Genomic DNA, 26,454 nt, shown 5'->3' with positions numbered 1-26,454 from the left:
TCCATTGGGAAGAAGTGTCCCTAGGATGAAGTGTTCAGGTTGATGCACTGTCCGTGGGGAAGAAGTGTCCCTGGTATGAAGTGTTCATGTGGATGCAAAGTCCATGGAGACGTTATGTCCCTGGGATGACGTGCTCAGGTTGATGGACTGTCCATGGGGAAGAAGTGTCCCTGGGATGAAGTGCTCAGGTTGATTTACTGTCCATGGGGAAGAAGTGTCCCTGGGATGAAGTCCTCAGGTTGATGCACTGTCCATGGGGAAGAAATGTCCCTGGGATAAGGTGTTCAGGTTGATGCACTGTTCATGGGGAAGAAGTGTCCTTGGGATGAAGTGTTCAGTTTGATGCACTGTCCATGGGGATGGTATGTCCCTGGGATGAAGTGTTCAGGTTGATGCACTGTCCATGGGGAAGAAGTGTCCCTAGGATGAAGTGTTCATGTGAATGCACTGTCCATGGGGACAATGTGTCCCTGGGATGAAGGATGATGCACTGTCCATGGGTGTGATGTGTCCCTGGGATGTAGTGTTCAGGTGGATGCACTGTCCATGGGGATGATGTGACCCTAGGATGTAGTGTTCAGGTGGATGCACTGTCCAGTGTTCTCCACAGGGTTTTCTCAAGGTAAGGTGATACCCTTGATTTTCATGACGTTTTACCAGTGTGCAACACAAGGTAGGGTGGCCAGCAATTTGAGGTAGGGTGGCCCTATAGGAACCCTCTACAAAGTTCTAGAGCAAGGTAGGGTGGCTCTTCCAAGGTAGGGTGGTAAGCTGCCAAGGTAGGGTGGGCCACCCTGACAAATAGCATTGTGGAGAACACTGACTGTCCACAATACAATGTATTTCGATTACCTGGCATGGCAAAGCCAAATAAAACAAATCTCCAAGCCACAAGTCTATATTATTTCTGTTCTCCCATTTCTCTTGTATCCAGCTTGATTGATTTCATGTTCAAGAGCATTACAAAAAAAGAATAAGAGGGCTAATTTATTGACTAGCCGACAATTTGTTCAGGAACAGTCAGATCTACAGTTGGGTTTCAAATCTAAAATGTATGTGTTTTAGCCTAGCTAATCAAATTCAAACTCCATGTACATCAGGACTGTTCACCGTATTGGCAAAATTTTCATACAAAACCCTCGGGATGGAACTGATCACAGGGACCATCAACACATGGCAGTCAGCCAGAATGACTCACAAGTGATAAACGTATGCATACAGTTTTCTTGGCCATACATTGCGGATACCCGCTACACGCTAGCGAGCTACCATGTAGCATAATGTTGACTGGCCATGGTTGGACAAAATCAATTCTTGGGTTCTCCTCTGTGGCAGAATCTGATTTTAGATTAGGTTGAACTTGTTTTCTTGGCAAACTCTGGCCACTTTAACATTTTCTGTACGACATTTAGATTTTTGTCAATTTCTTTCCAAAAAGTAGCACATCATGTAGCTTGAGAAGACTTGTATGAGCAAACTCGTTATTTTAACTTCAAAGCGTCCTTCTTCATATACAAGGGATTAGTCTGTGATGATGCTACAAGGATGGCCAAACTGCCAAAGGGATGCTGGTACATATACTGTACTGCAGCACAGTAAAACGCTTATCTAGACATCACAATCTTCAGCAAACCAGCGGGAATCTGAAATCATTAGGCCAACGTCAAGACATTTTGATGTTGTGATTCCACCAGTTCCTTTCCTGTGTTTTTGTACTTCCGAAAAAGATTGCCTTGTCTTTTTTGTCCCTGGCATACCATTTCCCACCTTTCGGTTTCAAAATTATCCCCATCACCCAGCAAAACTGGCCCGGTGAGAGGTCAAGACACAAGGTAAAAAAGGAGATCTCCTTATCTACAGCAGCACCTGTCACCGAGTTAAGTTTGGCACTTGGTGAACAAGAGCCAGGTTTTCTGTACCCAACAATGACTCGGGTCTATTAAACGATACAAGAGACTAGAGTTTTTGAAATGGTGGAAGTATATGTCTGTACAAAGTAAATGTCTTCAATGACAACTTTAAGATTGAGTTTTAAACCTGTCTCGTATTTATTCCTGTTCACTCTCCCTATCTATACAAGTTGTGTGTTATTATACCATCTTTTTACACTTGACGAAGTAATTCTTTCCTCCTGGGATAATGGAAAAAACTTCAAGAAGGCGGATTAGACGAGATTGGCGTGTAATTTCAACACCAGACGAAAAAGACTTTTTGCCCCTCCATAATAGTCTCTAAAGTGGAATAATGAATAAAGAACTCTTGCAGAGGTCTGAGTTCAGGCCTTTTTGGCATACCGATTGTGGGGTCAATGATTGCCATATCCTACCGTCCCTTGATAGAAGTGCTTCTAGAGTTTTTGTCTTGGTGCCAAGCATAACAGGTTCTGTAGGTATGATATGTTGGGGATGAAGAAGGATGAGAAAGAGACAAGCTTCGCTGCCTGTGGACGGCAGTTATGGAACCAGCTATCAAAGCACGTACATGTACATGAACAGGATTCCAAAAACAGTGACACTTTTAACACGTTGCTAAAAATCCACTTTCAACGATCTTATGCTACTGCAGAGCAGAGGGAGTGGTTAAGCTTGGGTTTCACGAAATTGCGCTGTGCAGAAGACCAATCATCATTTGACAATAGTCTTATTATCATGATCATTATTCTCATCCTTCAAAGAAACTTCCAAGAAGTGATCAGCAATGTTTGCAGCAAGTGCCGCGGCTGAGTTTCCTCCTGTAGTCAACTAACAGTAACACACCCTACTATAGTAACTGAGAAGAAAAAACATGGCCCCTCTGCTCAACACTTTTCGGTTGTCAAGAAACTGCACTGTGTTATTCATCCAATAGAGCATACATTTTCACAGGGTGAGGCTGCTGTATCGGCCAGCACACCCAGCCCATGTACATTTCCATAAGAACGCATCGCTCCATCACTCGCAGCAAAAATTGATTGGCCGACTGCGACTGCACCGCTAGCATCTCCCCATTAGCTGTATTTTGTTTTAGTTGTTGCGTCTATTGAACAATAGTGCTGCTTATAATATATTCTTGGCTGTCGATTTGTCATTGTTTTGGGGTACCATCAGAGTGTTACGCCCGTCATAGGGGATGTGTGTATGACATACATGCAGTAGTATTCGGACACTCCATCATGAGCATAAACTACAATGTTTAGAAAATATGAAGTTTTGATGTTTTTGATGTGAGATCATGGGTGTTGGCTGTCTGAGGTCCTTTGCATCATTCACCAACAGCCCATGAAACATACCATTACACCATATAAGTCTAAAAATCTTTGAAGATGGTTTTTCCAGTTAACGATTTTAGACCACACAAACAAAAATTGGTATAGTACTGGGCAACGCACTTCATTACATGTACATCACCAAGTGTAGTAATGTTAGGAAATATTATGATGCGTACATGTAACCAATTTCAACCTGCCCACATGATGGGTAATTTGCTAGTCTCGCTTGTCAAGCACTGCAACATGACTTCTTCAGTAACAGTGTTCTGAGTAAGTGTCTGACATCTTTGCAAAACTGCCAAAGTTACATTTCAAGCCTGATCTTCTTCAAGCTGCCATTCAACAAACATTGGGCTCTTGAAATAAAACCACTTTTAGCCCAGCGCTGGATGAGTTGGTAAAAGATATTCCAATTTGGAATGGCTTTGTATGTAGTGTTATTTGGATGATGAATAACTAAGTATTGATAGCATTCTGAGAGTTGTATGTACACCATGGGATCGGCAAATATATATATGCTACATCAAATTAGCTGGTTAGTGGTTGCAGTTGTGATGAAAAAGAGATGAGTTCTGATGGTCAATGATGTATCTTGCAATGTAATGTTTGCAATTGCAATATTATGCGTTGAATGAAGAATTCATACAATGCCGCTTTCAGGCAGGAAAGACTGATCACAATCTGTCCTTAGTCAACTTCAGCCAAGAGAGGCCAGTCAGATCTTGTCCTTGGTCCTCTTCAACCAATAGAGATCAATCACAACCTGTCCTTGGTCGTCCACAACCAATGGAGACCAATGACAGCCTGTTCTGGTCCTTTTCAACCAAGAGAGACCAATCACAACCTGTCCTCGGTTATCCTCAATCAAGAGAGACCGATCACCACCTGACTTTGTTCCTCTTTAACCAACAGAGGCCACTCACAGCCTGTCCTTGGTCGCCCACAACCAATGGAGACCAATCACAACCTGTTCTGGTCCTCTTCAACCAAGAAAGACCAATCACAACCTGTCCTCGGTTATCCTCAATCAAGAGAGACCAATCACCGCCAGACCTTGTTCCTCTTCAACCAACAGAGGCCACTCACAGCCTGTCCTTGGTCGTCCACAACCAATGGAGACCAATCACAACCTGTTCTGGTCCTCTTCAACCAAGAAAGACCAATCACAACCTGTCCTCGGTTATCCTCAACCAAGAGAGACCAATCACCACCTGTCCTTGGTCCTGTTTGCCCAAGAGAGGCCAATCACAACCTGACCTGTCCTTGGTCCTCTTCAACCAAGAGAGGCCACTTGCAACCTGTCCTTAATCCTCTTCAACCAGGAGAGGCCAGTCATATCCTGTCGTTGGTCCTCATGAACCAAAAGAGGCCCGTCACAACCTGTCCTTGGTCCTCTACATGGACAGTGCTGCCATCATTCTGTTTACATCAAAATTGGTATTTAGGCCTTATGTAGGCCTACATGTTGGGACTATACGTACAATTTAAAATATCGATCATGATGCTAGTCTTTAAAACTTCATCCCTTGCCATGGATAGCTTACAGCATCAGAAGATTGGAAGAGATGAAGGACAATATTATTAACAGGAAGTTTTCCAATATTGTTTGAAGTAATGCCCTTTGACTATTCAAATCTATTACCCATTGGCTTCTTAAAAAAGGTTGCTTTATTAGCTATGTCTGTGATAGACTTTCCACTATGCTAGCTTCCTCACTGAGGCAGTTACTTGGACTCCCATCCCATAATATTCTAACTAGGTAGCAGATGCTGCGATTTGTGAGGTGAGAAAATGAGTTCTACCATGTCTAAAATTTGCTTTTTCGCAGAAAAATTTGATTGTAAATGGTAGAACATGTATGCTAGTGACAAGTGTGCATGTAGTTGATGAACTCAGGTGAGGGTACAATGATGTCTGGTTTTAGTTTTTATAAAACCACCAAAATCCAATCTCCAAAATCGTAACCTCTGCTACGGAGAGTGTGCTGGGTCTGGCGCAACATCGTAAAGTCGCCTCTTCTGCACATGCCGTAAACGTTAAACATCTATGACGAATGCCAGGTGAAACGCTGTTTGAGGAATCAAACGCGCTTCATACATGCCTATAAAGTACCCGCTACACGCTACATGCATGCCATGTCATGTATGTACGTTTATCGCAATAGCCTACATTGATGAGGATGACATGATCATGCTCTTCCATGTATGCTTGTAAACATATGGATCTTCTTTTCATCTAAGCCCAATAACGGAGATCAATCAGTGACGTAAAGCATTGTTTCGCTCTGCTATAATCCTTGTATCACGTTCTCAGGTGACCTTTTTAGAGCCGGGTTGGTATTTGAGTTTTTATCTTGGGGGTTTGAAGTTTTTCAGCCTTTTGGCCGTCCTTGGAAATGCAGTCTGTAGAATCATATAGTAGCGGGAGGAAAATCCAATTTCAAAGTTATCAAAAATGTCTTGCCAGCTAAAAGAATGGTAATGATATATGAGGGGCCTTTGATTGATATACATTTAAAGTAATATTACCCATTAGGCCTTTGTTTAACCTTGATATATTCTTCAGCCCTTGATATCGGAGCATTGGTGTAGCAGTATTTGCATAAGGATTGATCGTCATTTGCCAGGGGCACTAATATAGAACTCCGCACCCAATCTCCAGAGGCAGTGTCTGATACTGTCTCTTTCAAAGTGCAAATTTTTTTTTTTTTTAAATGGAAAACACATTTTGTTTCCTTGTGCTCTTTCTCTGGAGCTTGGCAAACAATATGCAAATCTTTCGTCGCTCATCGCGTGTGGAGTGTCATTTGTGTACTCGTATTCGTAAATTCACGTGCGTACAAAAAACAAAAATTCGCCAATGATGATGATGATCCCTTATGTGTAATATTTCGTTTCATGAGTGAAGGTTTTGGTGACATGACCTATATCGCAATGATTACACAAGTCAACACGCAGCTTCCCTGGAGGAGTATCATAGAATTATCGATAAATTACTGTTCTGCTTGTTTAGTTTCGCAATTCATATTCTACGCATGTACAGGAGAGGCAGACATAATAGACAAAATATTCGTAACAGCAATCATCAAATTGTATACATATATTTGTTAAGTTTTTCCATGCCGTTCATGACTTTGATAATTATACTGTATGAGGTGTGTGTTTGGAGCGTAGGAAGGACACAGCGATAAAATTTTCGGGACCTGTTTATTCCTTGCAGAGCAGCAATTTTCGACAGCTTTTTTCCAATCGTCAATGTAGAAAGCCAACTGGAAAGTTTCTGGAACCCCTCAGAGAAGTACTCGAGTTTCATAGTTGTCTTTGGATTATTTGTTTCGGTTCTCGAATGGACCTGTTGTAACGGATTATTCTGGAACTTATTTCCAGTCCTGGTATATACTCTGTCTTATTACGACAAGTTGCTTGCTTGTACAACTGATGACAGATAACCTGGTGGGTTGATCAGAAACCAATCGGTGAAAGTTTGAAGGAAGCGTTCATTTTCGTTACGCGAATTCCTCTTCTTCCTTCTTCAAGAAAATCTGTTTTTCCTTCATGCGGCTTTTTATGCGTTCGTCTTCCTCAGGTTGTGTGCTGTAACAAAAGAAGTTGTTCTCTGAAGGTCTTGGACATTTCCTACAGCTTTGTCCTCAGTGACGCAGGCTTTAGCCTCGACTCGAGTGTTTGTCTACATCTCCTAAAGACTTCTGCTGTCTTGCCCACATTTGGACCAAACATGTTTCTGCAAGTAGATACAGAAGCAGAAGTAGCTCTCTTTGTCCACAACTTCATCTTAGCTGCAATGAATGGTAAATACTCGAAAGTTTCCAATTGAGACTAGCTTTGGTGCAATGGGTATTTTGGTCATAGTCATATACTTTCATGTGTGAGACATTGCTGAATCCAGAAGTGGCATAAATTCAGAGAGGCGGCAGCGGTGGACAAGGGTCTAAGGGATGAATTCTTGTTTGTCCTTTTAGGCTTTACTTTCAAGTGAGCTAGTGGATAACCTGGCTGTAGCATAGCGTCACTTGTCTTTACAATAACATTGCTGCAGTGGAGTTAATCAAGTTGTGGGACTGTGGAGTGGCTGGAAACTTCAGAAGGGGCATGTCCTGAAGAGCAGGATGAGTGCTCATTGGACATGGGACTTGCTTGGTTTTTGTTTGCTTTCAAAAAGGCTGGTGGATAACCTGGCTGTTGCGTCCCATCTCTTGTATTCATAACAGTGTGAAATTGGACTTTACCCACCCATGAGACTGGCTAAAGATGCTGTAAAATTGCATCGCTAAGTTTTCTGATCCTAAAGTAGACAAAACTTTGTCTACTTGAGTACTGATTATGAACCTCAAACTGGTTATGAAGTATTGGAATGTGTTTATTGGTCAATTTTGCCATAAATGACAATTTGTAGGTCAATCATATATAAGAATTGATGCTTGGCCTCGATATAGACCTATTTGAAAAATGTACTGGTTTATTCAATTTGAGCACAGCGTGATGGCAATCAGCAGGACATATGGGAGACCATCGTTTACTTTGACAACTATCTGGCCAGCCCACTAAAATCATGGATGGTGATCGTATTGAAATGATTGGAACTGCTGTATCAACGTTTTGATCTCATTGATTAAATTGGTATGATTTTGCAGATAACGTCGGTGGTCTGTTATTGATGAGCTTCATTTGCTGCGATATAAGTTAGTATCCTCTAATGCCCAAATTTCTTTGAGAGTACATTGGAATAATACTCTAAATCGGAAGTCGGCTACTTTTCCTTTTAAGTTTGATTGGATTTCTTGTCAGTGAATGAGTATTGGATTGGGGGCAAAGTTGCGGGTGTCGAGTGCGGTGTAACTTCTAATGGTATGATTTTGCAGATTTGGATGGAGTTTTATTGTGGTGAAATTGTATTCTTAAATTTCTTTGAGGATGACTTTATTGACATTGGACCTTTGATTTGAGGGTGGATTCTTTTCCTTTTTAGTTCGATTGGATTTTATGTATTGAATGAGTATCGGAGGTGGTGCAGTTGCAGTTTCTGACTAAGTTTACCATGTAACTTCTTCCAGTAAAAGTACAATTTGGCAGAAAAAGCTGATGGAAAATTTTTGATGGACTTTCATTTGGCCTGATGTCCCGGAGATCCAAGTATCCTCAAACCCTTCTGTCATTGGAATAATAGGCTGCTTTGATTCGAGGGCCGCTTCTTATCCTTTTAAGTGTGATTGGGTCTCGTGTATGAATATTCGATTGGAAGCAAAGTTGCGTGTCTCGTGCATTTAGGTGTATTAGGCAGTGCCTTGGCTTCATCTTAAAAGAAGACCAGAAGTCGTCTTGATGATGTTTCAGCAATTTTGTCAATATCTGAGGTAGCTGGTTTATCCTCTGCATTTTTTGCTCTCGACTGAGAAGAATAGTACATTTCAGTTCATGTGCATTGTTGGGTACAGCTTTTCAGTAGTCCTACTCATCCATTTTCTGGTACATTTGATTTCGAATTGGGTCAGCTTCTTGTGATATATCAGATTTTCTACAACAGATTTCGGACTGTTTTCAGATTCTCTCTACTTCAGATATTGGAATATGTTATATCATCCATTTTTGTCCTTCAGTTTTGGAGTACATTGTACTATTATATCTGGAGATATAAGTTCAGCCATACTCGGTTGGCTTTCTTACTACAACGTATGTGGAAAAAGGTTGTATTCGGCTCACGTGCATCAGGGCATGAATAATCATCCTTTCTAACTTTGATTCATTCCTATGGCCAGTTTCGATTTCTATGGATTACGAAATGTGATGTTTTCGGGTACATAGACAGAACACAAGACAACTGATTGGTTGATTGCTTTCATGTGACCATACCTAGTCCTAGTTTTGAACTTCGGAGAAGAAACAATGGCACTTTGTTAGGCCATGGATCATGTGAAAATCTTTCATTCGATATTGATTCCAAGGGATGCTCATCATAATGGATAAAATGATCTAGCCATGGTTTTCAAGCCCAGGACTTTCATTTTGAGTTGCAATTTTTTTTCTTTTACTGACGTTGGCTACCACAAGGATTACAAATTATGTTCAACGTGATGTTGAGTCGGTTTTTTTCCGACAATTTCCTTAGTATCAAACCTGGGACGACTCATTCTGCAGGTAGCGAGAGTGAGGAGGATGCTACAGAGAATAATAAGGTAATATAATGATCTGAGATGAAGGTGTACGGGATTCCACTGCTGTAATTTTGGACAGTGTCAGGTTTTTGACTGCAATGCGATGGTAAATTCTAGTCACTGGGTTGTATTCTATTGTAATTCTCTGTACTGAACTACTAAGTGTATGACTGGTGCAATAATATTGACCCCATGTAGTGACGTCATTCGGGCATCCACTTTGGATGTCAATCCATGTCCTTGACCCCAACGTCCTCAACCAAGTGTTCCCATATTTGAATGACCTCTTGGTTGATGTCGCCACACTTCACTGATTCAATCTTGACGCCGACAACTGAGTGTGCAACTTGGATCAGCGACGTGATTTGATGTCCAGAATAATGTTGTTTTCTGTGATGTCATCATTTGCTTGTCTTCAGCTAAAGCCTCTCTACCACCACATGTCATCTTGACTTGGCAATAGTTGATAAAGACTTGAAAAATTCTTGATATTGGTGATAAGATGATTGCAACACTGGCCTGCTGCTGTTTGAAATTGCAACAGTGGATTCCTTAGCTGTACATGATGATGGCGCTCATTACAAATATACCATTTGAATGGATTGAGTTCAAATAGGAGCAATATGTTACATGATTCACGCTATTAAAGTTATGAATGTAATTTCGAATTTGAAGAGTCCTACATGGTGCCACCCCATTATTAGTTTTATTTGAACTCAACAATATCTCAAATAGAGCAATTGGGGTAGTCTGACTGTGCGTGTCGCTAGAGAGTAGACCATTGTGAGAGCTAGGCCCCCTCATCAATGGTGATACACGATGATATCACGCCCAACTCAACATGATCTTGAACGGAACAATTGGGCTTGCCAAACTGTAGCTTAAAAAAAGAACGATTTGGAGAGGCCCCCTCCAATGAAAGGTTACCTTTAAAAATCATGTCGTGTTGAATCCGACAAGATATCATTTACTCTCCAAGCTCAACAACATCTCCAACAGAACGAAGTGGGATGGCCTGCCTGTAGGCCGCTAATATTAAACTGTGCTCTAAAGCTATCCGACAGCTAGCATGCTAACTTGATATGGTGGACTTGGTATGTTGTCGCCAGTGTAGCATATTTCAAGTGGTTAGCGGTTATTTTTGTGCATTGAGCGGGTAGCCAGAACGAATGAACTGAATTTGGTTTGGGATTGGTTGTTCAATGCATTTCATCACGGAAAGTACAGGCTAGACTTTTTCATTCATTTCTCAAGGGAAACTTTGACTTGAGCTATTACTACAAAATAGATTCATTACAAATGAACATTCGAGGATGCAAGTTCGTTTTAGTACTTTGGATTGGACAGGTTGACACATGATTCACTCAAAACTGCACACATTCCATTAAAATAAGCAAATGTACTCCAACCAGAGTTTGGGTTTGTTGTCTGATATCAACTATGATCGTAGTTATCATCAGACTTAACGTTTTTTTCGACATAATGTCTGTGTTATCTGAATATATGAGTGTAACCTTTCCAGATTTCCACAACTCCTCAGTATTTTCCTATGTTGTAAAGAAAGACACTTCGTCTGCAGATTTACAGGCATGAATAATAAATATTTTCTGAGCAATTTGTTTCAGAATGTTCAATTTTATCCTAAAAGCTATCTCTTGCAATATATCAATACATATTATATCTGTGTAAACTAAATACATAACCCTGCAACCTTTTCAGGTTCATTCAAAACTTTTACATTTTTCTATCGATCTGATATTATATTGAACAACACATGTATGTTCCAAGGAAAAGGGCACTTTGTAGAATCTAGCTCTGTATCGACTGGCTCTGATCAGTCAATAGGCAACGATTGTGTTACATAAATGGTGTCGATTTGGAAAAAAAATTACCAGTAAACATGATGAATTGCGATGCGTTTTTTCCACCCCGATGTCTGGGTTTTAGATTTTGAAGAGATCATGTGATGATGCTATTATCTCCAAATCGCAGGAATGTAGCCTTGAAGGTGAAATCGAGGCATGAACATGAATTTTTGTTTGAGAAGAATTGGATGCTGCAAAATATGTGAGATACAATAAACTTTGACTTTAAATGGCGTTAACCATGCTGCTGGTATGTCTATGCCAAGACCTGGATTTCTGCTCAAAGCGCATTTTGAACAACTGAACTGTTGAAAAGTGAGCTATATAAATGTGGCATTCATATTTTTATTAAGTTAAAGATTGGATATTGTGCAAAAAAAATCACCTGTCTGCATGTTAATAAGCGCTAATGGATGTAATGATAATAAATATTTTATTCAAGCAACAAGAATGATTACTTTTGACACATCCTGTACCGTTACCTCAGTGCTCTCAATGGAAATTTCTTCGAGGGGTATTGGTGGGAATGTGAAGAGGGGTGGCAGTGAGGTTTAAGTATTAAAAGTCGCAATGAAAGCCATTACAAAATCCAAATTTTATGAGGAGGGTGAGTCTGGCCAAGAGAGGCAGTCAAGTTGTGAAACTGTTTTCAAGAGGGGTACTCCTCCCTTTTTTGTAATGGGTGCAGAGAACACTTTGCATGTAGCTTTGAAACTGTATGGATTCTTTTTATCGATCGTCACTCATTGTGTAGCTATTTCTGTATTATGGATTAGCCATTATGAAGAGCTATTAGCGGGTGCATGTTGACATACTGCTCTTTCAACATCCTTGAAAATGTATATCCTCAAGATGTTCTTCAGTGGCGAGTGTAAACCCCTCTGTTACGCAAACTTTGGTTTGCTGGGCTGTTGCCCGAGCTGCTAAGCGGTTCTTTTGGCCAGGGCCTATCCTGGTTTCTGTAGTATCTGGAGTGACTGGGAGTATTGTTACCCTGGTCCGGGTGCTGGTCCATCCTGGGTTAACTTAGCTCCAAAATTTTCAAAACCCTTTGGCACGCGTTCAATGGTGTAACTTGAGTTGAGAGCTCGGCGTCATCCATGATGATACATGTACAGTACGATTTAAAGATAAAACTTTTATTTCCAGTAAGGAAGCCAACCTTCACTTCAGCTATTGTAGGTGGGAAACTGTCAGTTACAAGTTAAGAATAGATGTCAGTGCCAAATGGGTCAATATAGCGTACAAATGATGATCAAAAATGGGAACACCCTCATCACCAATGAAAATTTTAGGCTGTGAAGACTGGAGTTGCCGTCTCGCTGATCTGTCGACATGCTTGTGGTATATTTGTGATCAATACCACAAGTAGTGCAGGACTCTATCATGGATTCGTCTATGCAATAACTTGTGGGTAATTTGTCTACGTTTTACACGATGTATATCCAGTCATTATATGATCGGTGTAATGTAGTGCGGAAACTTGTCCTTTTAATCCCTTGGCACGTTTTCAACTGTGATTTATGGTATTTTTGTAGTCGGTAATACCATCAAGTATAGATTAGTCCATATTTGGTACCATGCAAGATAAACACAAGTAACTCAGAATTCCATCATAGCGTCGTGAAGAAACTTGTCCAAACTCTACATGATGAATCACTATGCTATTTTTTGCATCACTATAATTTGTCATTTTAATCTGATAGTATAAATAATGCACTTGGGATATATTTGATTAAGATTTGATATATATTTTTGCATTCAGGAGTTTATGTCGCAATCTTAGGGATAAAGTATCTTGTCTTCATGGAAGAATCTGTTATCTGATGAATTGGATTTTTGTCAATATTTTTAGAGAAAAAACAGGTTTTGTCTAAAAAGAACAGAACAAACTTCAACATTTGACTATGAATTGTTTATGATTCACTCGCTCATTTGTGGCAGTACTTGTTGAAAGTAATATCCCTTCTACATCTTTTGCCCAACTTACCACATTGATCAATATCATTGCTGATATGTTTCTGGGTGAAGTTTTTGTGTATAAATTGATGTTACTTCTGACCATGATGGAGGAAGACATGACTATTGATAGGACTCTGTTCCGAATACTTTCCAAGAAATAAATAGAAATGGAAGAAAAAATGAATTCGTTACCTTACTGCTATGTTGCTAAACTCAACAGTTGCCACTCATTTGTGGGATGCTATTGTTGTGCATTTCATGTGCAATTGATTTGACGTTGGGACTCATATTATGCCATTGCCGCCAACTACATGTACATCACGATGTTTCCAGTGAAAATGGTAGCAAAAAATATGGAGAGGCAGCGGTGGTGATATGGCAAAATTATGATTCCCGACATTTGTACAAACCGATAAATTATTTCTTGCTTTGCCGATGAGAAGCCCTCTCATTTTCGTGGCAGGTTACCTTTAATTACATTTTTTCTTGCATGATTCATATGGCAATTCTTTTCCATGTTTTACAGATCTATCCTCAATTAAAGGTAGGCTATTCCAAACTGATCCGCCTGATCTAACCATGACTTTGTGTATTACACCTGGGTAGACAAGGCTAGAACACTGCACAGATTTTACACCAAGGGGTGCTTTACACACACTCACACACAATTTGCTTTAGAGCGTTTCAAACCCCAAGTGCACATGGCTTCAGTTTTGTCAATTGCCATAGCTTTCGTAATTCCCCAGCCAAAAAAACAGTTACAGGAAATAGATAAAGGAAAAATGACGAAAAACTTTAAAATGGTTCAAGGTTTAAAGAATATCAATATTCGGCAGTGGGCTCTGAAGAAAGCACACACGAAATGACCTTCCTTTACATTGTACCTGGGCGCTTGCCAGATGAACAGATATGTTGGTGTTACACAGCCTCCTATAAGCAATACTGTTCCAATCAGATTACATTTGGCTCTCTCATATTTTCCCCCACTGAAATTCTACAAACAAACCCAAGACAGGAAAGAAGCAAAAGTTTTTGTTGAGTTTGGTCCTACGAACTAGATTAAACATGTCCTTACTCGGCTGTATCGCTGTGTAATATATTGTCACACAATTCTGCAAACTTTCCCGAAACAATAAAAAAGTACAATCTTACGTTTGGTCCTACAAACCGGATTAGACATGCCCGTTTTGCTATATCAACTTTTCCTACATAATTCTGCAAACAAACCCAAAACACCGAAATGAGTGACAAGTTTCTTGTGTTTAGTCCTACCAACAGGACTAAATCTAACACTTTCGTCTTTGGGATGATGACATTTGCTGCAGTGTTCTTCTGTTTTCACCCAGGATTGCATAAGATGTCCATGCTTATGTCCTTGTGTTTAATTTCAGTATGCTGTGTGTGCTTGACTAAAATTTCTTTTCCATATCCATGTTGTGACAATAACGCTTCAATATCTCATTGTTTTTGCAGTTATTTTTCACATTAGTAATGAAATTTTTGTCCATTTTCAAAATTCATTGTGCATGTTTAGCTTGTCAGTGTTTTAAAAATAGTCTGTTTGATAAAAATGGAAACTGCCGACTGCAATGTATTTTCTGATGTTTTTGGCGCTAGTAATATTGCTTGACTGCTGATCTGTTGGACATGTTAGACAATTGATAGTGTTGGTGTTTGGGGCTTGAATCATAGAAATAGCGATGTTAGCTCTCAAAACATTGTTGACAAGTATTATTAGCTGGCTGATGGTGATAGTCTCTCGTGAGATGATTCATACTTTTGCGTATGAAATTGATGATGCTGCTTCAGTTCCTGAAGTCAGCTAGTCACGCTTATTACCCAATGTTCGACAACAATCATGATGATGAGTTGACGTCCCATTTATTAATGACCTCCTTGGCTGCATACCTTGCCTAACTTCATAAAATAACCCCCTACCCCCCCCCCCCCCCCGGCGTAACCCTTACCTTAACAAGACTGTGACAGCTTTTAGGTGTTGGATTCCATTCCACAGGCGCTGTAGTCAGTAACAGTGACTGGCATTGATTGAAAATCAAGGATGAAAAATTGTCCCTCTTGCTGTATCATACCTGCCAATTTTGGTAATTACCCTGCAATAGCTTACCCCAACACCCCCAAGCAGTAGTGCGGATTTTTCTACTACTAACAAACTAAAAAAAGATATCTCCACCTGTGCCCCCTCCACTCCATCCAGGGTGAAGTACATTAGAACTCCGCCTGAAATCTTTTTCTTTTTAAATGTTATTGTTAACAATTTTGATAGATTTTCTTGATGTCTCATTAGTTAGTTGTGGGTATTGTATCGGTGAACTGGGGGTATTGTTCTTTATTTGATGTATCATTGAATATTTGTGGAAGTCTTATATTTTCAGCTCTTAGATTAGAATGCCAAAGAACTGATAAAACTTCGCCTGTGTTTTTACATATGAACCTGAAACTTTCCAGGTGTGACAGAAACACCAAGCTGCGGTCCCCATACTTGCTTGGTTAAAGCAAAATAGAGCTCCATTCCGTGGTTTGTGATATGAGAAATGGGTCAATTAATTATGCGAAATGACACTGGGTGGCTTAATTAGCTATGGCCGTATTTCTATGATGCCGTTCTGTATGATGCTACATAAAACCATGTAGTATTCCGTCTAAAAATAGAATGATGCATCATTCATTAATGATCCATGGCACAGCATCGTAAGCACAACCCTTTATGACCTAGCTGCAGCTTGGATCGTCTTGTATGATTACAAGATCGATCCAAGATCATTATGGCATGTGATGAAAATTGTCATATGCGTGCAACTGATTGCGAGCAAAATTTGAGTGTCTGTTCGAGACTTTTGATCCAAGCCTTGTTTGATGGACGGATACAGAGTAGGTCTGCTACCAGAAAGAGAAGGGACATCCAGCCTGTATAGCCCCTGTATCCTTGTCCTTGACTCTAATTGGGCAACCAAACGCTGATTAATTGGTGCATTAAAAACTTGCTCCTATCTGAGAATTGACTGCAGGCATTTGCCTCATCATGTACCGGTATGATGTTGCTGTTGGTTCTAGAGGGTCAGCCACTGTACCTCCAAGTCACAGGCGTAACTTTGACTCTACTACTAAAGGGGCAACCAAACAGACGTTGATTGATCGGTGCATTAAATACTTGCTCCTATCTCAGAAACGACTCCAAGCATTTACCTCATGGTGGTATATACTTAATACTACATATGGTACCTAATGTTGCTGTTGGTTATAGAGGCTCAGCATCTGTACCTCCAAGTCACAGGCATAACCTTGACTCTACTACTTAAGGGGCAACCAAACAGACATTGATTGATCGGTGCATTAAATACTTGCTCCTATCTCAGAAATGACTCCAAGCATTTGCCTCATGGTTATATTACTATATGATTGCTATCAACACAGTGGGACACTTTCAATATTCAACATGTCAGTAGCCAATAATTCAATTACTTGAATATCAAGGTCTTCATTATCGCTGCGAGAATGTTTACAGGTTGAACTGCAATGGTTTGATATCACTGTACGTGTGTATACTGTTCGTTGTTGGAATTCTTCAAATGACGTTACTTCTAAGCAGTATATCACTCTCTCCGTAACATCCTTGGGTGCCCTGACAAGGTGGAAATGCCATTCGAAAGCAGCTTTGGCTGAAGCCTCCAATGATTGTGACTTGCTGTCAATGAGTCCGGTGTAGATCTGGCAGGTACCCTTGGAACGACCTAGAGGCGAGTGCCGATGACATTGCCATTTATTGACTTATTGGAAAAGAAAGCTTCGAGTGAATGAAGACCTGGCAGGTTCTGTCACCACATACTTAGCTGACTGGTTGCTGCGCCAACTAGTAGGCTACATATGACTAGCAGGGCCAAGTTGTCCTTAAGTTGAAGTACTCTCGACCTTCTTCACAGGGCCAGGGATTGAGCTGAAACTCATCAGGCAGTTTTGGGTTCGACTACCGGTCTTCCTGGTAATATCTGGCATATGCAGTTCTGTCTGTCGATTGCTGTCAGCGAGTCAATCGTCAATCCGACAGTACCCTTGGCATGACCTTGAGGTGAGTATCAATGACCTTGTCGTATTGACTTATTGGCAGAAGAACGTTCCGGTGAAAAGAGGGCTGGCAGGTTCTGTCGTGAAGTACTTAACTGACTGGATGCTGCTTTAACAGGTGTCGGGCCATTTCTTGATTGAGCCTTTCCTGATAATCATTGACTGACAGGCCCACTTGTCCATTTGGTGTAAGATCTTTAGCGTGTGACATTTAATGGATTCTTGTGGGCGGTTTGTAGGCATATTGGGTTGCAGCTTAGAAACGTCTTGCCAAAAGTGCATCGGATATTGATCCGGCCTACAGTGACTACTGCCAAAACATGGCGTCAGGACTCTGGGTGTTGAACTGACCTGACCAAGCTAGAACAGAAGAGTGTAACTCGGACCACTTTATGATAGTGGCCTTTGGTAGGCTACTGGTCAGAAGTGTCATCCCATCAGTGCTTTGAATGTTGATCTGGCCGACCACGACGACTGCCAAAACCTGACTACCCAGAGGCAGTGGCCTGTTATCTTTTGCTTGCAGAGTACAAGTTTACCGTCAGGACTCTGGCTGTTGATCTGACCTGTACAGCTGACCTGCTTCCAGTATATAACTGTGCAACTTGTACCACCTTATATATGATGGTGTTTCCTTGTACAGGTCATCGGTCACTGTCAGGACTTCGGGTGTTGATGTGATCTGCTGCCAGTGCGGTGAGTGCAAGTCTGACCACCTTACGATGATTGCCTTTACTCAGTTTTTCCTTGTACAGATCATTGGTTGCCGTCAGTACTTTTGATGTTGGTGTGACCTGCTGCCAGTATGTAAGAGTGCAACTCTGACCGCCTAATGATAGTGGTCTGTTCTAGGTTTTTCCCTGTACAGTACATCGTTTGCCCTCGGCACTCCGGGTGTTGATTTTATCTCTGGTCGCCTTTGGCTTGTCCGATACATTGCTGACCAGAATATTGATCTCAGTAATGAGTGAATTGAGAGCTATCTCTGAGGCCAAAAGAAGCACTTCTGCCTGATTTAGTCATCAATGCATGCCTGACTTCCTTTTTCCTATAGCTGGCTAGGAAGTCAGGCTGTGGTTCTTGCGAAGAGACCATCCGTGGTGATCCTCAGGAATAAATATCACAAAGTACTCAGCCGAAATGGAGAAGCACTTGACTCAGGAAGAATAATGTGGCAGACGTTCCATTTTGGAAAGAATCTGAAATGAGCAATAACATTTGGCCGATTTTCTTGTGTCTGTGTGAACTCCGGCTCTAACAAACCTACCGGTACCGAAAGATATATTTTTTGGGTCTCACCTTATTTTGAGATGATCTCCAATGTTTCATCATTCTAATCAGAAAACAAGGTTTCCTTGTGTTCTGAGAAGGTTTAAACCTGCCGCCTTTTAGCATTGTGCATTCGATGTGATGTCGAGAAAATGTTTGTGGCGGTGCGATGTTCAAAGGCATGAAGGCTATTGATCTGTTAGATGTGAAAAATTGACCTTTGATTGAACATCAACTTCAGTAGAGATGTGTGGTGTAGTTACAATATGTACTGATGTAATTATAATAGATTGAGTTGTGAGCAATTTCATGAGTGGATCAATTTCGATATGATTGACATAATGAGCAGATCACTTCCAATACATGAATATCTGGTCATCTCCCACGTTTTACGTCAGGTGCTGAGCTGTTCAAGAGTTTCTGTGCTGTCGGAACGATTGAGGATCAACGGGTTAACACAGTGCAATCATCCCACGCTTGTACCAACTCAACAGAGTAGAAAACGGCAGTAGTGCCCCCTATAAACCCGTTACTGGTATTGATTTTCCCTTTGCGGACTATCTGGCTTCTGTAACTGCGGCCGACAAAATGTGATGCATCATGTTTTGACATGTGGGTTACTGTTGGGTATTGTCAAAATATTTGATGAAGATGTCCCAAGTAGACTGTGCATATCTTCTTTAAGATGTGACAGAAATTTCCCTGTCTGCTAAATTGACTCAGATTCTGAAGCTTGGCTTATAAATACACATCAATTGAACAAATTCATTGTATGACACAGGCAGCGGCTACTGTAGTGTACTTGCGTCCCCATCCGAGAAAGGATCTAAAAATCTCGGGCGGCAACCTAGCCTTGAGTTACCATCCTTGTCTGCTGAACTATGATATAATGCTGGCACAACTCTCCACGCATACGGTCAGACTCACTGGACAGATGCTATTGGTACTTCAGTTAGACTGACCGGGTACATGCTGCTGCTACGCAAAAGTGTCTCCATCCTTGAACCATTGGAAAATTATCACTCAGAACATGAGAGCATTGGGATTAGCCTACCGAGTCGGCTCATTATGATATTTTGCTCCTGAAACCCTTTTCATGCAAGCTGCAGTCAGATTCGCTTGGAGGTAGCAGCTACCGTAATCTTCTGAAATCAATTCTGTCCCCATCTCTGAACGGGTCTTAAAATCCCGCTCGGCAACATGTAGAGCGTGGAGAAGCTCCGCATCACATGGAGTGATGGAGTAGCCTACCCTGGCCGCTCAATATGATATTGCGCCGCATAGCTAAATGGGCACTCCTTATTGGTATTACGTATTGTTGTATCTTAGCGGCGCTAGCATGGCTGTCAAGGGATACGCAGCGTATACTTTACAAATATGTCCCGATTCACTTAATCAGCCAAGATCACTGGCATGGTAGAAACTGAAAAGAAATCATTCAGCCTCCAGGTCGGTGTTCATTTCCCAAACTATCTCTGACAAACCGTCCTGGAATACGCAAGTCAAAAAATCAATATTCCGGTGCAGAGACTGTTACACAGCAGCCGGCAGTGTGTTGGGCTTGTGCCTCTTTCACTCTGTCAGGCTCTGCTATGTTAGCATCAGTTGGGCTATGCTATATTAGCATTAGTTGCATGAGTGGTTGACCTTGTGTCCTTGGGCGTGATTGTACCAAATTGAAGTCTTCGTACATTTTGGGTGTTTGCGGGGCGATTTCTCGCACGAATGCCGCAAGTATCCGGAGTGTGCCCCTGCTAACGTCTGGTTGTGAGGAACTCACACATGGCCAAGCTAGTTGCCCTGAACACTTGACCTTGGGATCAGTCATCACCTGTACCTGTCCTTGGATGGACCAGAAACATCTGTAAACTATAGTACTTGACCTTCGCTAGGCTGTAGCCATCTTTAACCTAGCCTGTGTAAGCTGTTGCCATCATTATGTGACCTGGGTAGGCTGCTGGCATCTTTACCTAACCTTGGATCAACTGTTACGGCAAAATTGAAACAATGGCCAAGCTGAAACAATGTCATGACCATTGGACAACTTGGTGTCACCAACCCATTCTCTATCCGAATTGAACATCTTGGATGGCATCGAACGGCTGTGTGCTTGATATCTAGCTTGAATCGAATATTCAGAACCGGTCTTTGATAGGTGAAATTAGAGTACTTTATTGGCCTAATGCATAAACGTAGGCGGTACTTTTGGATGTAGAAGTGTAGCCATTTTTCTGCAGACACCAGGACCCTCGTCATACATTTCTAGATCTCTTAATGCACTTTTCATTGTATTCATTATTTATAGACCAGTTACCATGGCAACAGACATGCCAGTCCAAATTTGGGTGAATTTGTCTGAAATACATTTTACATTGTGTGAGAGAAAAAGTTGTCTTTATTAGGCTAATTGCGTCTTACTTCAGGATTATGGACATGTATCTGACTTGAAGATACAGAGAGTTTTCGGCGCTAATGGTGGGCTTGGTCATCGTCTTGTTAGCTTACGTAATTCTATGCCCAGCTTTAGGCTTTTCTTGCTATTCTTGGAGTATAGACTTACAAACCACAGCCAGGATTGTTCCAATGCATGATGACTCTCATTGCCAGTCCCTGCTCCACCTGTACATCTTTTAGATACTGTAGAACCTCTCTCTTAAGACACCCACCTGACTGACCAGTGCTGTCCTTGATTGACAGGTGTCCTAATTAGAGAGGTCAAAACTCACCGGATTGACAACAGCTGTCCTTAATAGAGAGGTGTCCCGGTTAGAGAGGTCAAAACCCACTGGATTGACAAGTGCTGTCCTTGATAGAGAGTTGTCCTGATTAGAGAGGTCAAAACCCACTGGACTGACAAGTGCTGTCTTTGATAGAGAGATGTCCTGATTAGAGAGGTCAAATTAAATGGAACAACTAATTTAGGACCAAAATTTGTGTCCTTAATATGAGGTGTCCGCTAAAGGATATTCCACTGTTCTCCTGTCCAGAATAATATCCACATGCCGTATACAGTGTAGTTATTGCGATTATACATAATTACCCTCACGTGATTATCTGACGTTTTTTGTAAGAAATCCACTGCATTCATCATGTTGGCAAATCGTAGCGCTATTCCTGCACTACACCATGCTTTGCAGTGTGGCCATACAAAACGCTACCCGCTACATTGATTTTGTTCTGTACATAAAGAGGAGAGTGATGAAGTATGTGCACTATTAGAATGCTTTCTTTAACCCTTTATTAAGGATGAAGGCTATATTTAGCAAGAAACGAAATGTTCAGTTGGGTTGACGACACCAGTTTATCCGATGGTCATGATGTCATGTTTCGGCCTGGCTGTTGTGTCAATTTCTTAGAAATAAGATAAGCAGCCTTACATTGGTGAAACTTGAGTGTATCAGCTTCGAGACGTAGATAGGATCTTGTGGTTTTAGAATCTTGTGGTTTTCGTAAATTATCCTCAAACGCTTCATGTCTTCGTTTAATTACACAGATCAGCGATGCTCTAAAATCAGGTAATAGAATAAATGAAGTATTACTCATGAGGTCTAATTACAGGTGTACACATCATTAGCTTACTTCAGGTTGTGAAATACCAGTTTATACTCCACTTGCCCTCGATAGTGCACTTTCTATAAAAACGAGGATATGCTCTGCCACTCGGTTCCATCACAAGCTTAAGTTGGTTCCTAAATCTCTCACGGAGATTAATCAATGACATTGGTTATTACTGTAAACCAGGGGTTAAATTTGTCTCGAACTTCTTTGCGATTTTGGAGGCAAACACCAACATCATACTTGCCAAAATGGGCTGTTCTCTCAAGGAAGGATTTCCTTAAGTCGGGTTGCCCCATTCAATGCATTACCCAGACATTTGGCTTGGCCATCGACACCCAGTTCGAAGTATCTACATGGGAATGTGGGAAGACAGCAAATTCCGCTTTCTATTGTCGAGGGAAATGTTGGTTAGAAAATGTTGGTGTGATATCATTGCACACTCCTGAAAAGAAGAACCAGCATGAAAAATCTTGATCTTGTACAAGTTCAGTCGAAAAAACCATTAATAACATTCTTGTATGCGGATTATAGATACTATTTCTTGATTATGACGCCCTCATGAAAAGAATTCCTACACGAATGAATGTGATATTTCGTATTATGCATCCTCCCTTCCTTTTGTGACCTTTCCATGGAGGGCTAATCCATTCGACCACTCAGTAACTCCCACTGCAACATTGTAGGATACGTCCTGACTAACCTCGTTGCACCTGCATCCATCACTGTAATGTCATTAGGCGGCCATTATACTCCATAACCTCCTGCTAGCTAGTGTTGTGATCTGACAAGATCTTTTCAAACGCCTTTATGTCTCCAGCGCTTCCCTTGCACTTTTAATGGCCTAAACCATCATGTTGCACTGGTCAAGTTCTCCCACTTAAGCATGGTGTAGAATATGTCCTGACTTACCTCCATCCGTGTTTTGCTGGCCATTATACAGTGGAACCTCCCTTATCGGACACCCTTTCCATTAAGGAAACTAACTTTGGTTCTAAAGTGTTAGTTTTTCTGCAATTTGACCTCTCTAATCAGGACATCTCTCTATGTAGGACACCTCTCTATTAAGGATAGCACTTGTCATTCCCGATGGTGTCCTTAATAGAAAGGTTCTACTGTATTCCATGACCATGTTGGCTTTTTGTGTCATCCTCATTGGGATCGTTCGTTTGATTGTCCTGGCATCTGCACCAGGTTCATCAACGTGATGCTTAATGAGTGTTTAATAAAGTCGCTCTGACCTGCCACGTAGCAACAAAATAACATTTTCATTCAACCAATCTGGGGCCGAATAAAGTACAGTTGACCTTTTGGCATAGCACCGTCGCACCAACTAATAAAAATCACTCGTTTCTGCCATGCTTTACTTATAACAGTTTTACATCTCATGCGGATGTCTGGTTATTGCTATAAAGTATCTTTCTCATGTCCGTGTTGGTATTACTCGTGATATTCTGATTGCGAATCTGCCACCTCAATCACGCACTCGACATTGCCCTGAAGAGTCAATCTTGCACATCTCACGGACATCGCTCTGAAGAATGAGTCCTGCACGTCTCGTGATCAAATCAATACATCTAACATAGCTCAGTTCAACTGGTGTAATGACAGACTAATGATGATCGTTTCAGATGACAAACTTCATGACCAAACTGTCATGACGGCTTGACGAATTAGAATTTGTTTGAGCAGTGTGACATGGTTGTAGTCGAGGCGTGTTCTAGAGGGGAGGGGGACGCTCTGTGACCTTTCCATTGAATTCCTTATCCAATATACGATTCCTCATAAAGCTCAAAGCAAATGAGGAAACTTTGTTGCCGATTATCAAACCCAGCAGTTACCAGTTGTTTTGTAGCAATAATTGTCGCAGGTTGCTGCGATAGAAGTTGCTTGTTTGTGGGGCACTTGAGTCATCAGATTCTTTAGCCAGCAGACCCATCCAAAAATGATTTGAGAAACAAAAGACTGTTAAAAAATTCCTCTTTGACAGTAATATTTCCACAGCGGCAGAATCAAACCAGCTTGGCCTCATCAATTCGACTCCTCATTAGTAATTAGATCCCTTCCTTTTTTTCATCTCCAGAGCATAAGTTACATTATAATGTACATGGATGTAATGATTATTAGTAACATGCAGCTGCCTGGTATTTACGGCAGTCATCGGGGAGAAAGAATGAAATTAGGAGTAACATGACCGTGCGCTATCGCCGTGAGCCTAAGGCTACATTCAGGGTGTCATATACAAAATGGCTACTGTACACGCCGATATCTGACACTAATATTTGCCAATTTTCACAATCTTCAGGATCTGCTTTTGTGAATGCAGGTCTGCCAGTTTTTCATATTTCTGTGCCCAGTAATTGAAATTTTAGGGAGACCGAACCTTAGGATATATTTTCCCAGAGCTATAAGCTAACTGACAACTGAGGACATCATTATTGTTAGCTTACGTGTGAAATTTCTCTGCGACAACTTTAAAAAAGTTAAAAGTGCCAATTACCTTTAATATCGGTTATAAAGAAGACAACAGAGATGTTTGTGACTTTAGGTTATATGATTAAAGACTAGGAAATGCTTTTACTTCAATTTTGTACAGAAAAGGCCTGGTCTGAATGCACATGGAGTTTTAGATAAAGGCATTTGCTAGTGTTTATTCATATCACCCATTGTTTCTGTAGTAGGCCTGTTACCCCGGAGGGTCTGTGTGGCACCCACATCTTCCTGTAACAATAGCTTGGAAAGGTCACCGAGTCACCTTAAGGGGTACACTGTACTATTTAATTTGGAAAATAGAAATGCAGTAGTACACAATGCCGTTGTGCAGTTTTATACGACCCCTGTACAAATTTGTTGAAATTTGATATTTTTAGGATTTTAGCAATACAAAGGCATTGATGAAATTCATTTTCAATATCTATTTTAATACGCAATTTGAAAATTTCAAATTAAATGACAAATTTCAAACTTTTAACAGGTGTAGGCCTTTAATAATGCTGTCAATCCCTCCACATTAGCAAAGTCTAGCGAGGGATTGTCCTGATGAAATAACATTGTGTGATTCACGAGTCAACAATGTTACGAAGGAGGTAAAGACTTGTTAGGATCGTCTTCTCAGGTAAAACATTCGTCCATTAGGGGAGGAGGTAAAAATATTGAGTTGAGCGTCAACTAGGACATAATTAGCTCTATAAACAGTATTGGGCAATTGTAATGTGAGTAGGTGGACCTACGCTGTTGAAGGGAGTCACCCTGTCTATCACTTGAATTGAGTGTACTGGGACTGATGGAGAATTTAACGCCGTACCTGAGAGGTGAGAGGCGTCGATATTTCCACTGTTGACTTTAGAAATGGGATCGGTACTTTTGTTGAGTTGTCAAAAACATGCATATAAACAGTTGGTAGACTCCTTGGCTTGTCATGACAGAAAACAGCCGTAATACAACCTTTCATGTCACCCAAGCCCCCGTCCCTTGATATTGAAGTGTCTCCCCCTCCCCACCACCACCACTGACACTGTCAGTAGTACGATCATACGATCACCTCACCCGTCCATTCCATACCGGTCAATTGGTGATCCACTTGACATTATTGTGTCACCCCAAATGTCTCGTGTCGTATTTATCCAACAGTCCTCCCGCCTCACGCTGCTCACGTCCTCCTACTGCCGCAAAGTGCAACTGGGACGTGCCGTGCATTCTGATCAGCCATCGTTGGCCGACTCTTTAGTGAAGTCACTCAGAATCCAGGTGGTGTGTTGTGATGATATCAGAGCAATCACTAAGGCTGATTACCTCCTAGTAACTCTTTTTTCCACCCTGACAGTACAGCGCAATCTCTTTATTAGGGACACCCTCTCAGGCCTCTGTACTGACAATTGATGTCCTTTGAGAGGCGTCTTGATTACCGAGGCGAAATTAAATTGAAACCATCAAGTTTGAACTGAAAGTGACTTCCCTAATACAGAGGTTATCCTGCTTAAACAGAGGTGTGGAAAGGGTGATTAAAATGGCCTTTGGTATTTTCGCAAATCGAGTATTTGTGATTGTGACCTACAGACAAGGTATAAAGGTCAGACATCAGATCGTCCACTGCTCCATCATCGATTTACCAAGTTAATCCCCAAGTGTCCACACAACCACATCGCCCCATTTCAGCTGGTCAGTCAAGGAATGCTCTCGACAGATCACTGCTGGTGACTAGTGCACCCGATGACTCGAAGACCTGTTAACTTGCAAACACGCATGCTGTCATCGCCATTACCTGCCAACCTCCTCCAGCTCAATCAGTTGACTGCAACTATTGATTA

The 26,454-nt window shown here is 41.3% G+C and overlaps 1 protein-coding gene across 18 annotated transcripts in view; it reads left to right on the top strand.

Annotated features, from left to right (window-relative positions):
• LOC135492535 (liprin-alpha-1-like) overlaps positions 1–26,454 on the top strand; it is a 145,285-nt gene that overhangs the window by 2,273 nt on the left and 116,558 nt on the right. For 17 of the 18 annotated variants that reach the window (XR_010448085.1, XM_064779059.1, XM_064779056.1 and 14 more), the window contains one exon: positions 13,770–13,787. The exons of the other annotated variant lie outside the window; for it this stretch is intronic. Coding sequence is in view for 16 of the 17 variants with exons in the window: in XM_064779059.1 (XP_064635129.1) it covers positions 13,770–13,787 (18 nt within the window). In the remaining variant the exon portion in view is untranslated. The remainder of the gene's footprint in view (positions 1–13,769; positions 13,788–26,454) is intronic. 18 annotated transcript variants of the gene reach the window in all.

The sequence above is a fragment of the Lineus longissimus genome, chromosome 8 (genome assembly GCF_910592395.1).
Source record: "Lineus longissimus chromosome 8, tnLinLong1.2, whole genome shotgun sequence".
In the NCBI taxonomy this organism is placed as follows: domain Eukaryota; kingdom Metazoa; phylum Nemertea; class Pilidiophora; order Heteronemertea; family Lineidae; genus Lineus; species Lineus longissimus.
This window is presented reverse-complemented; position numbering and strand designations above follow the sequence as displayed.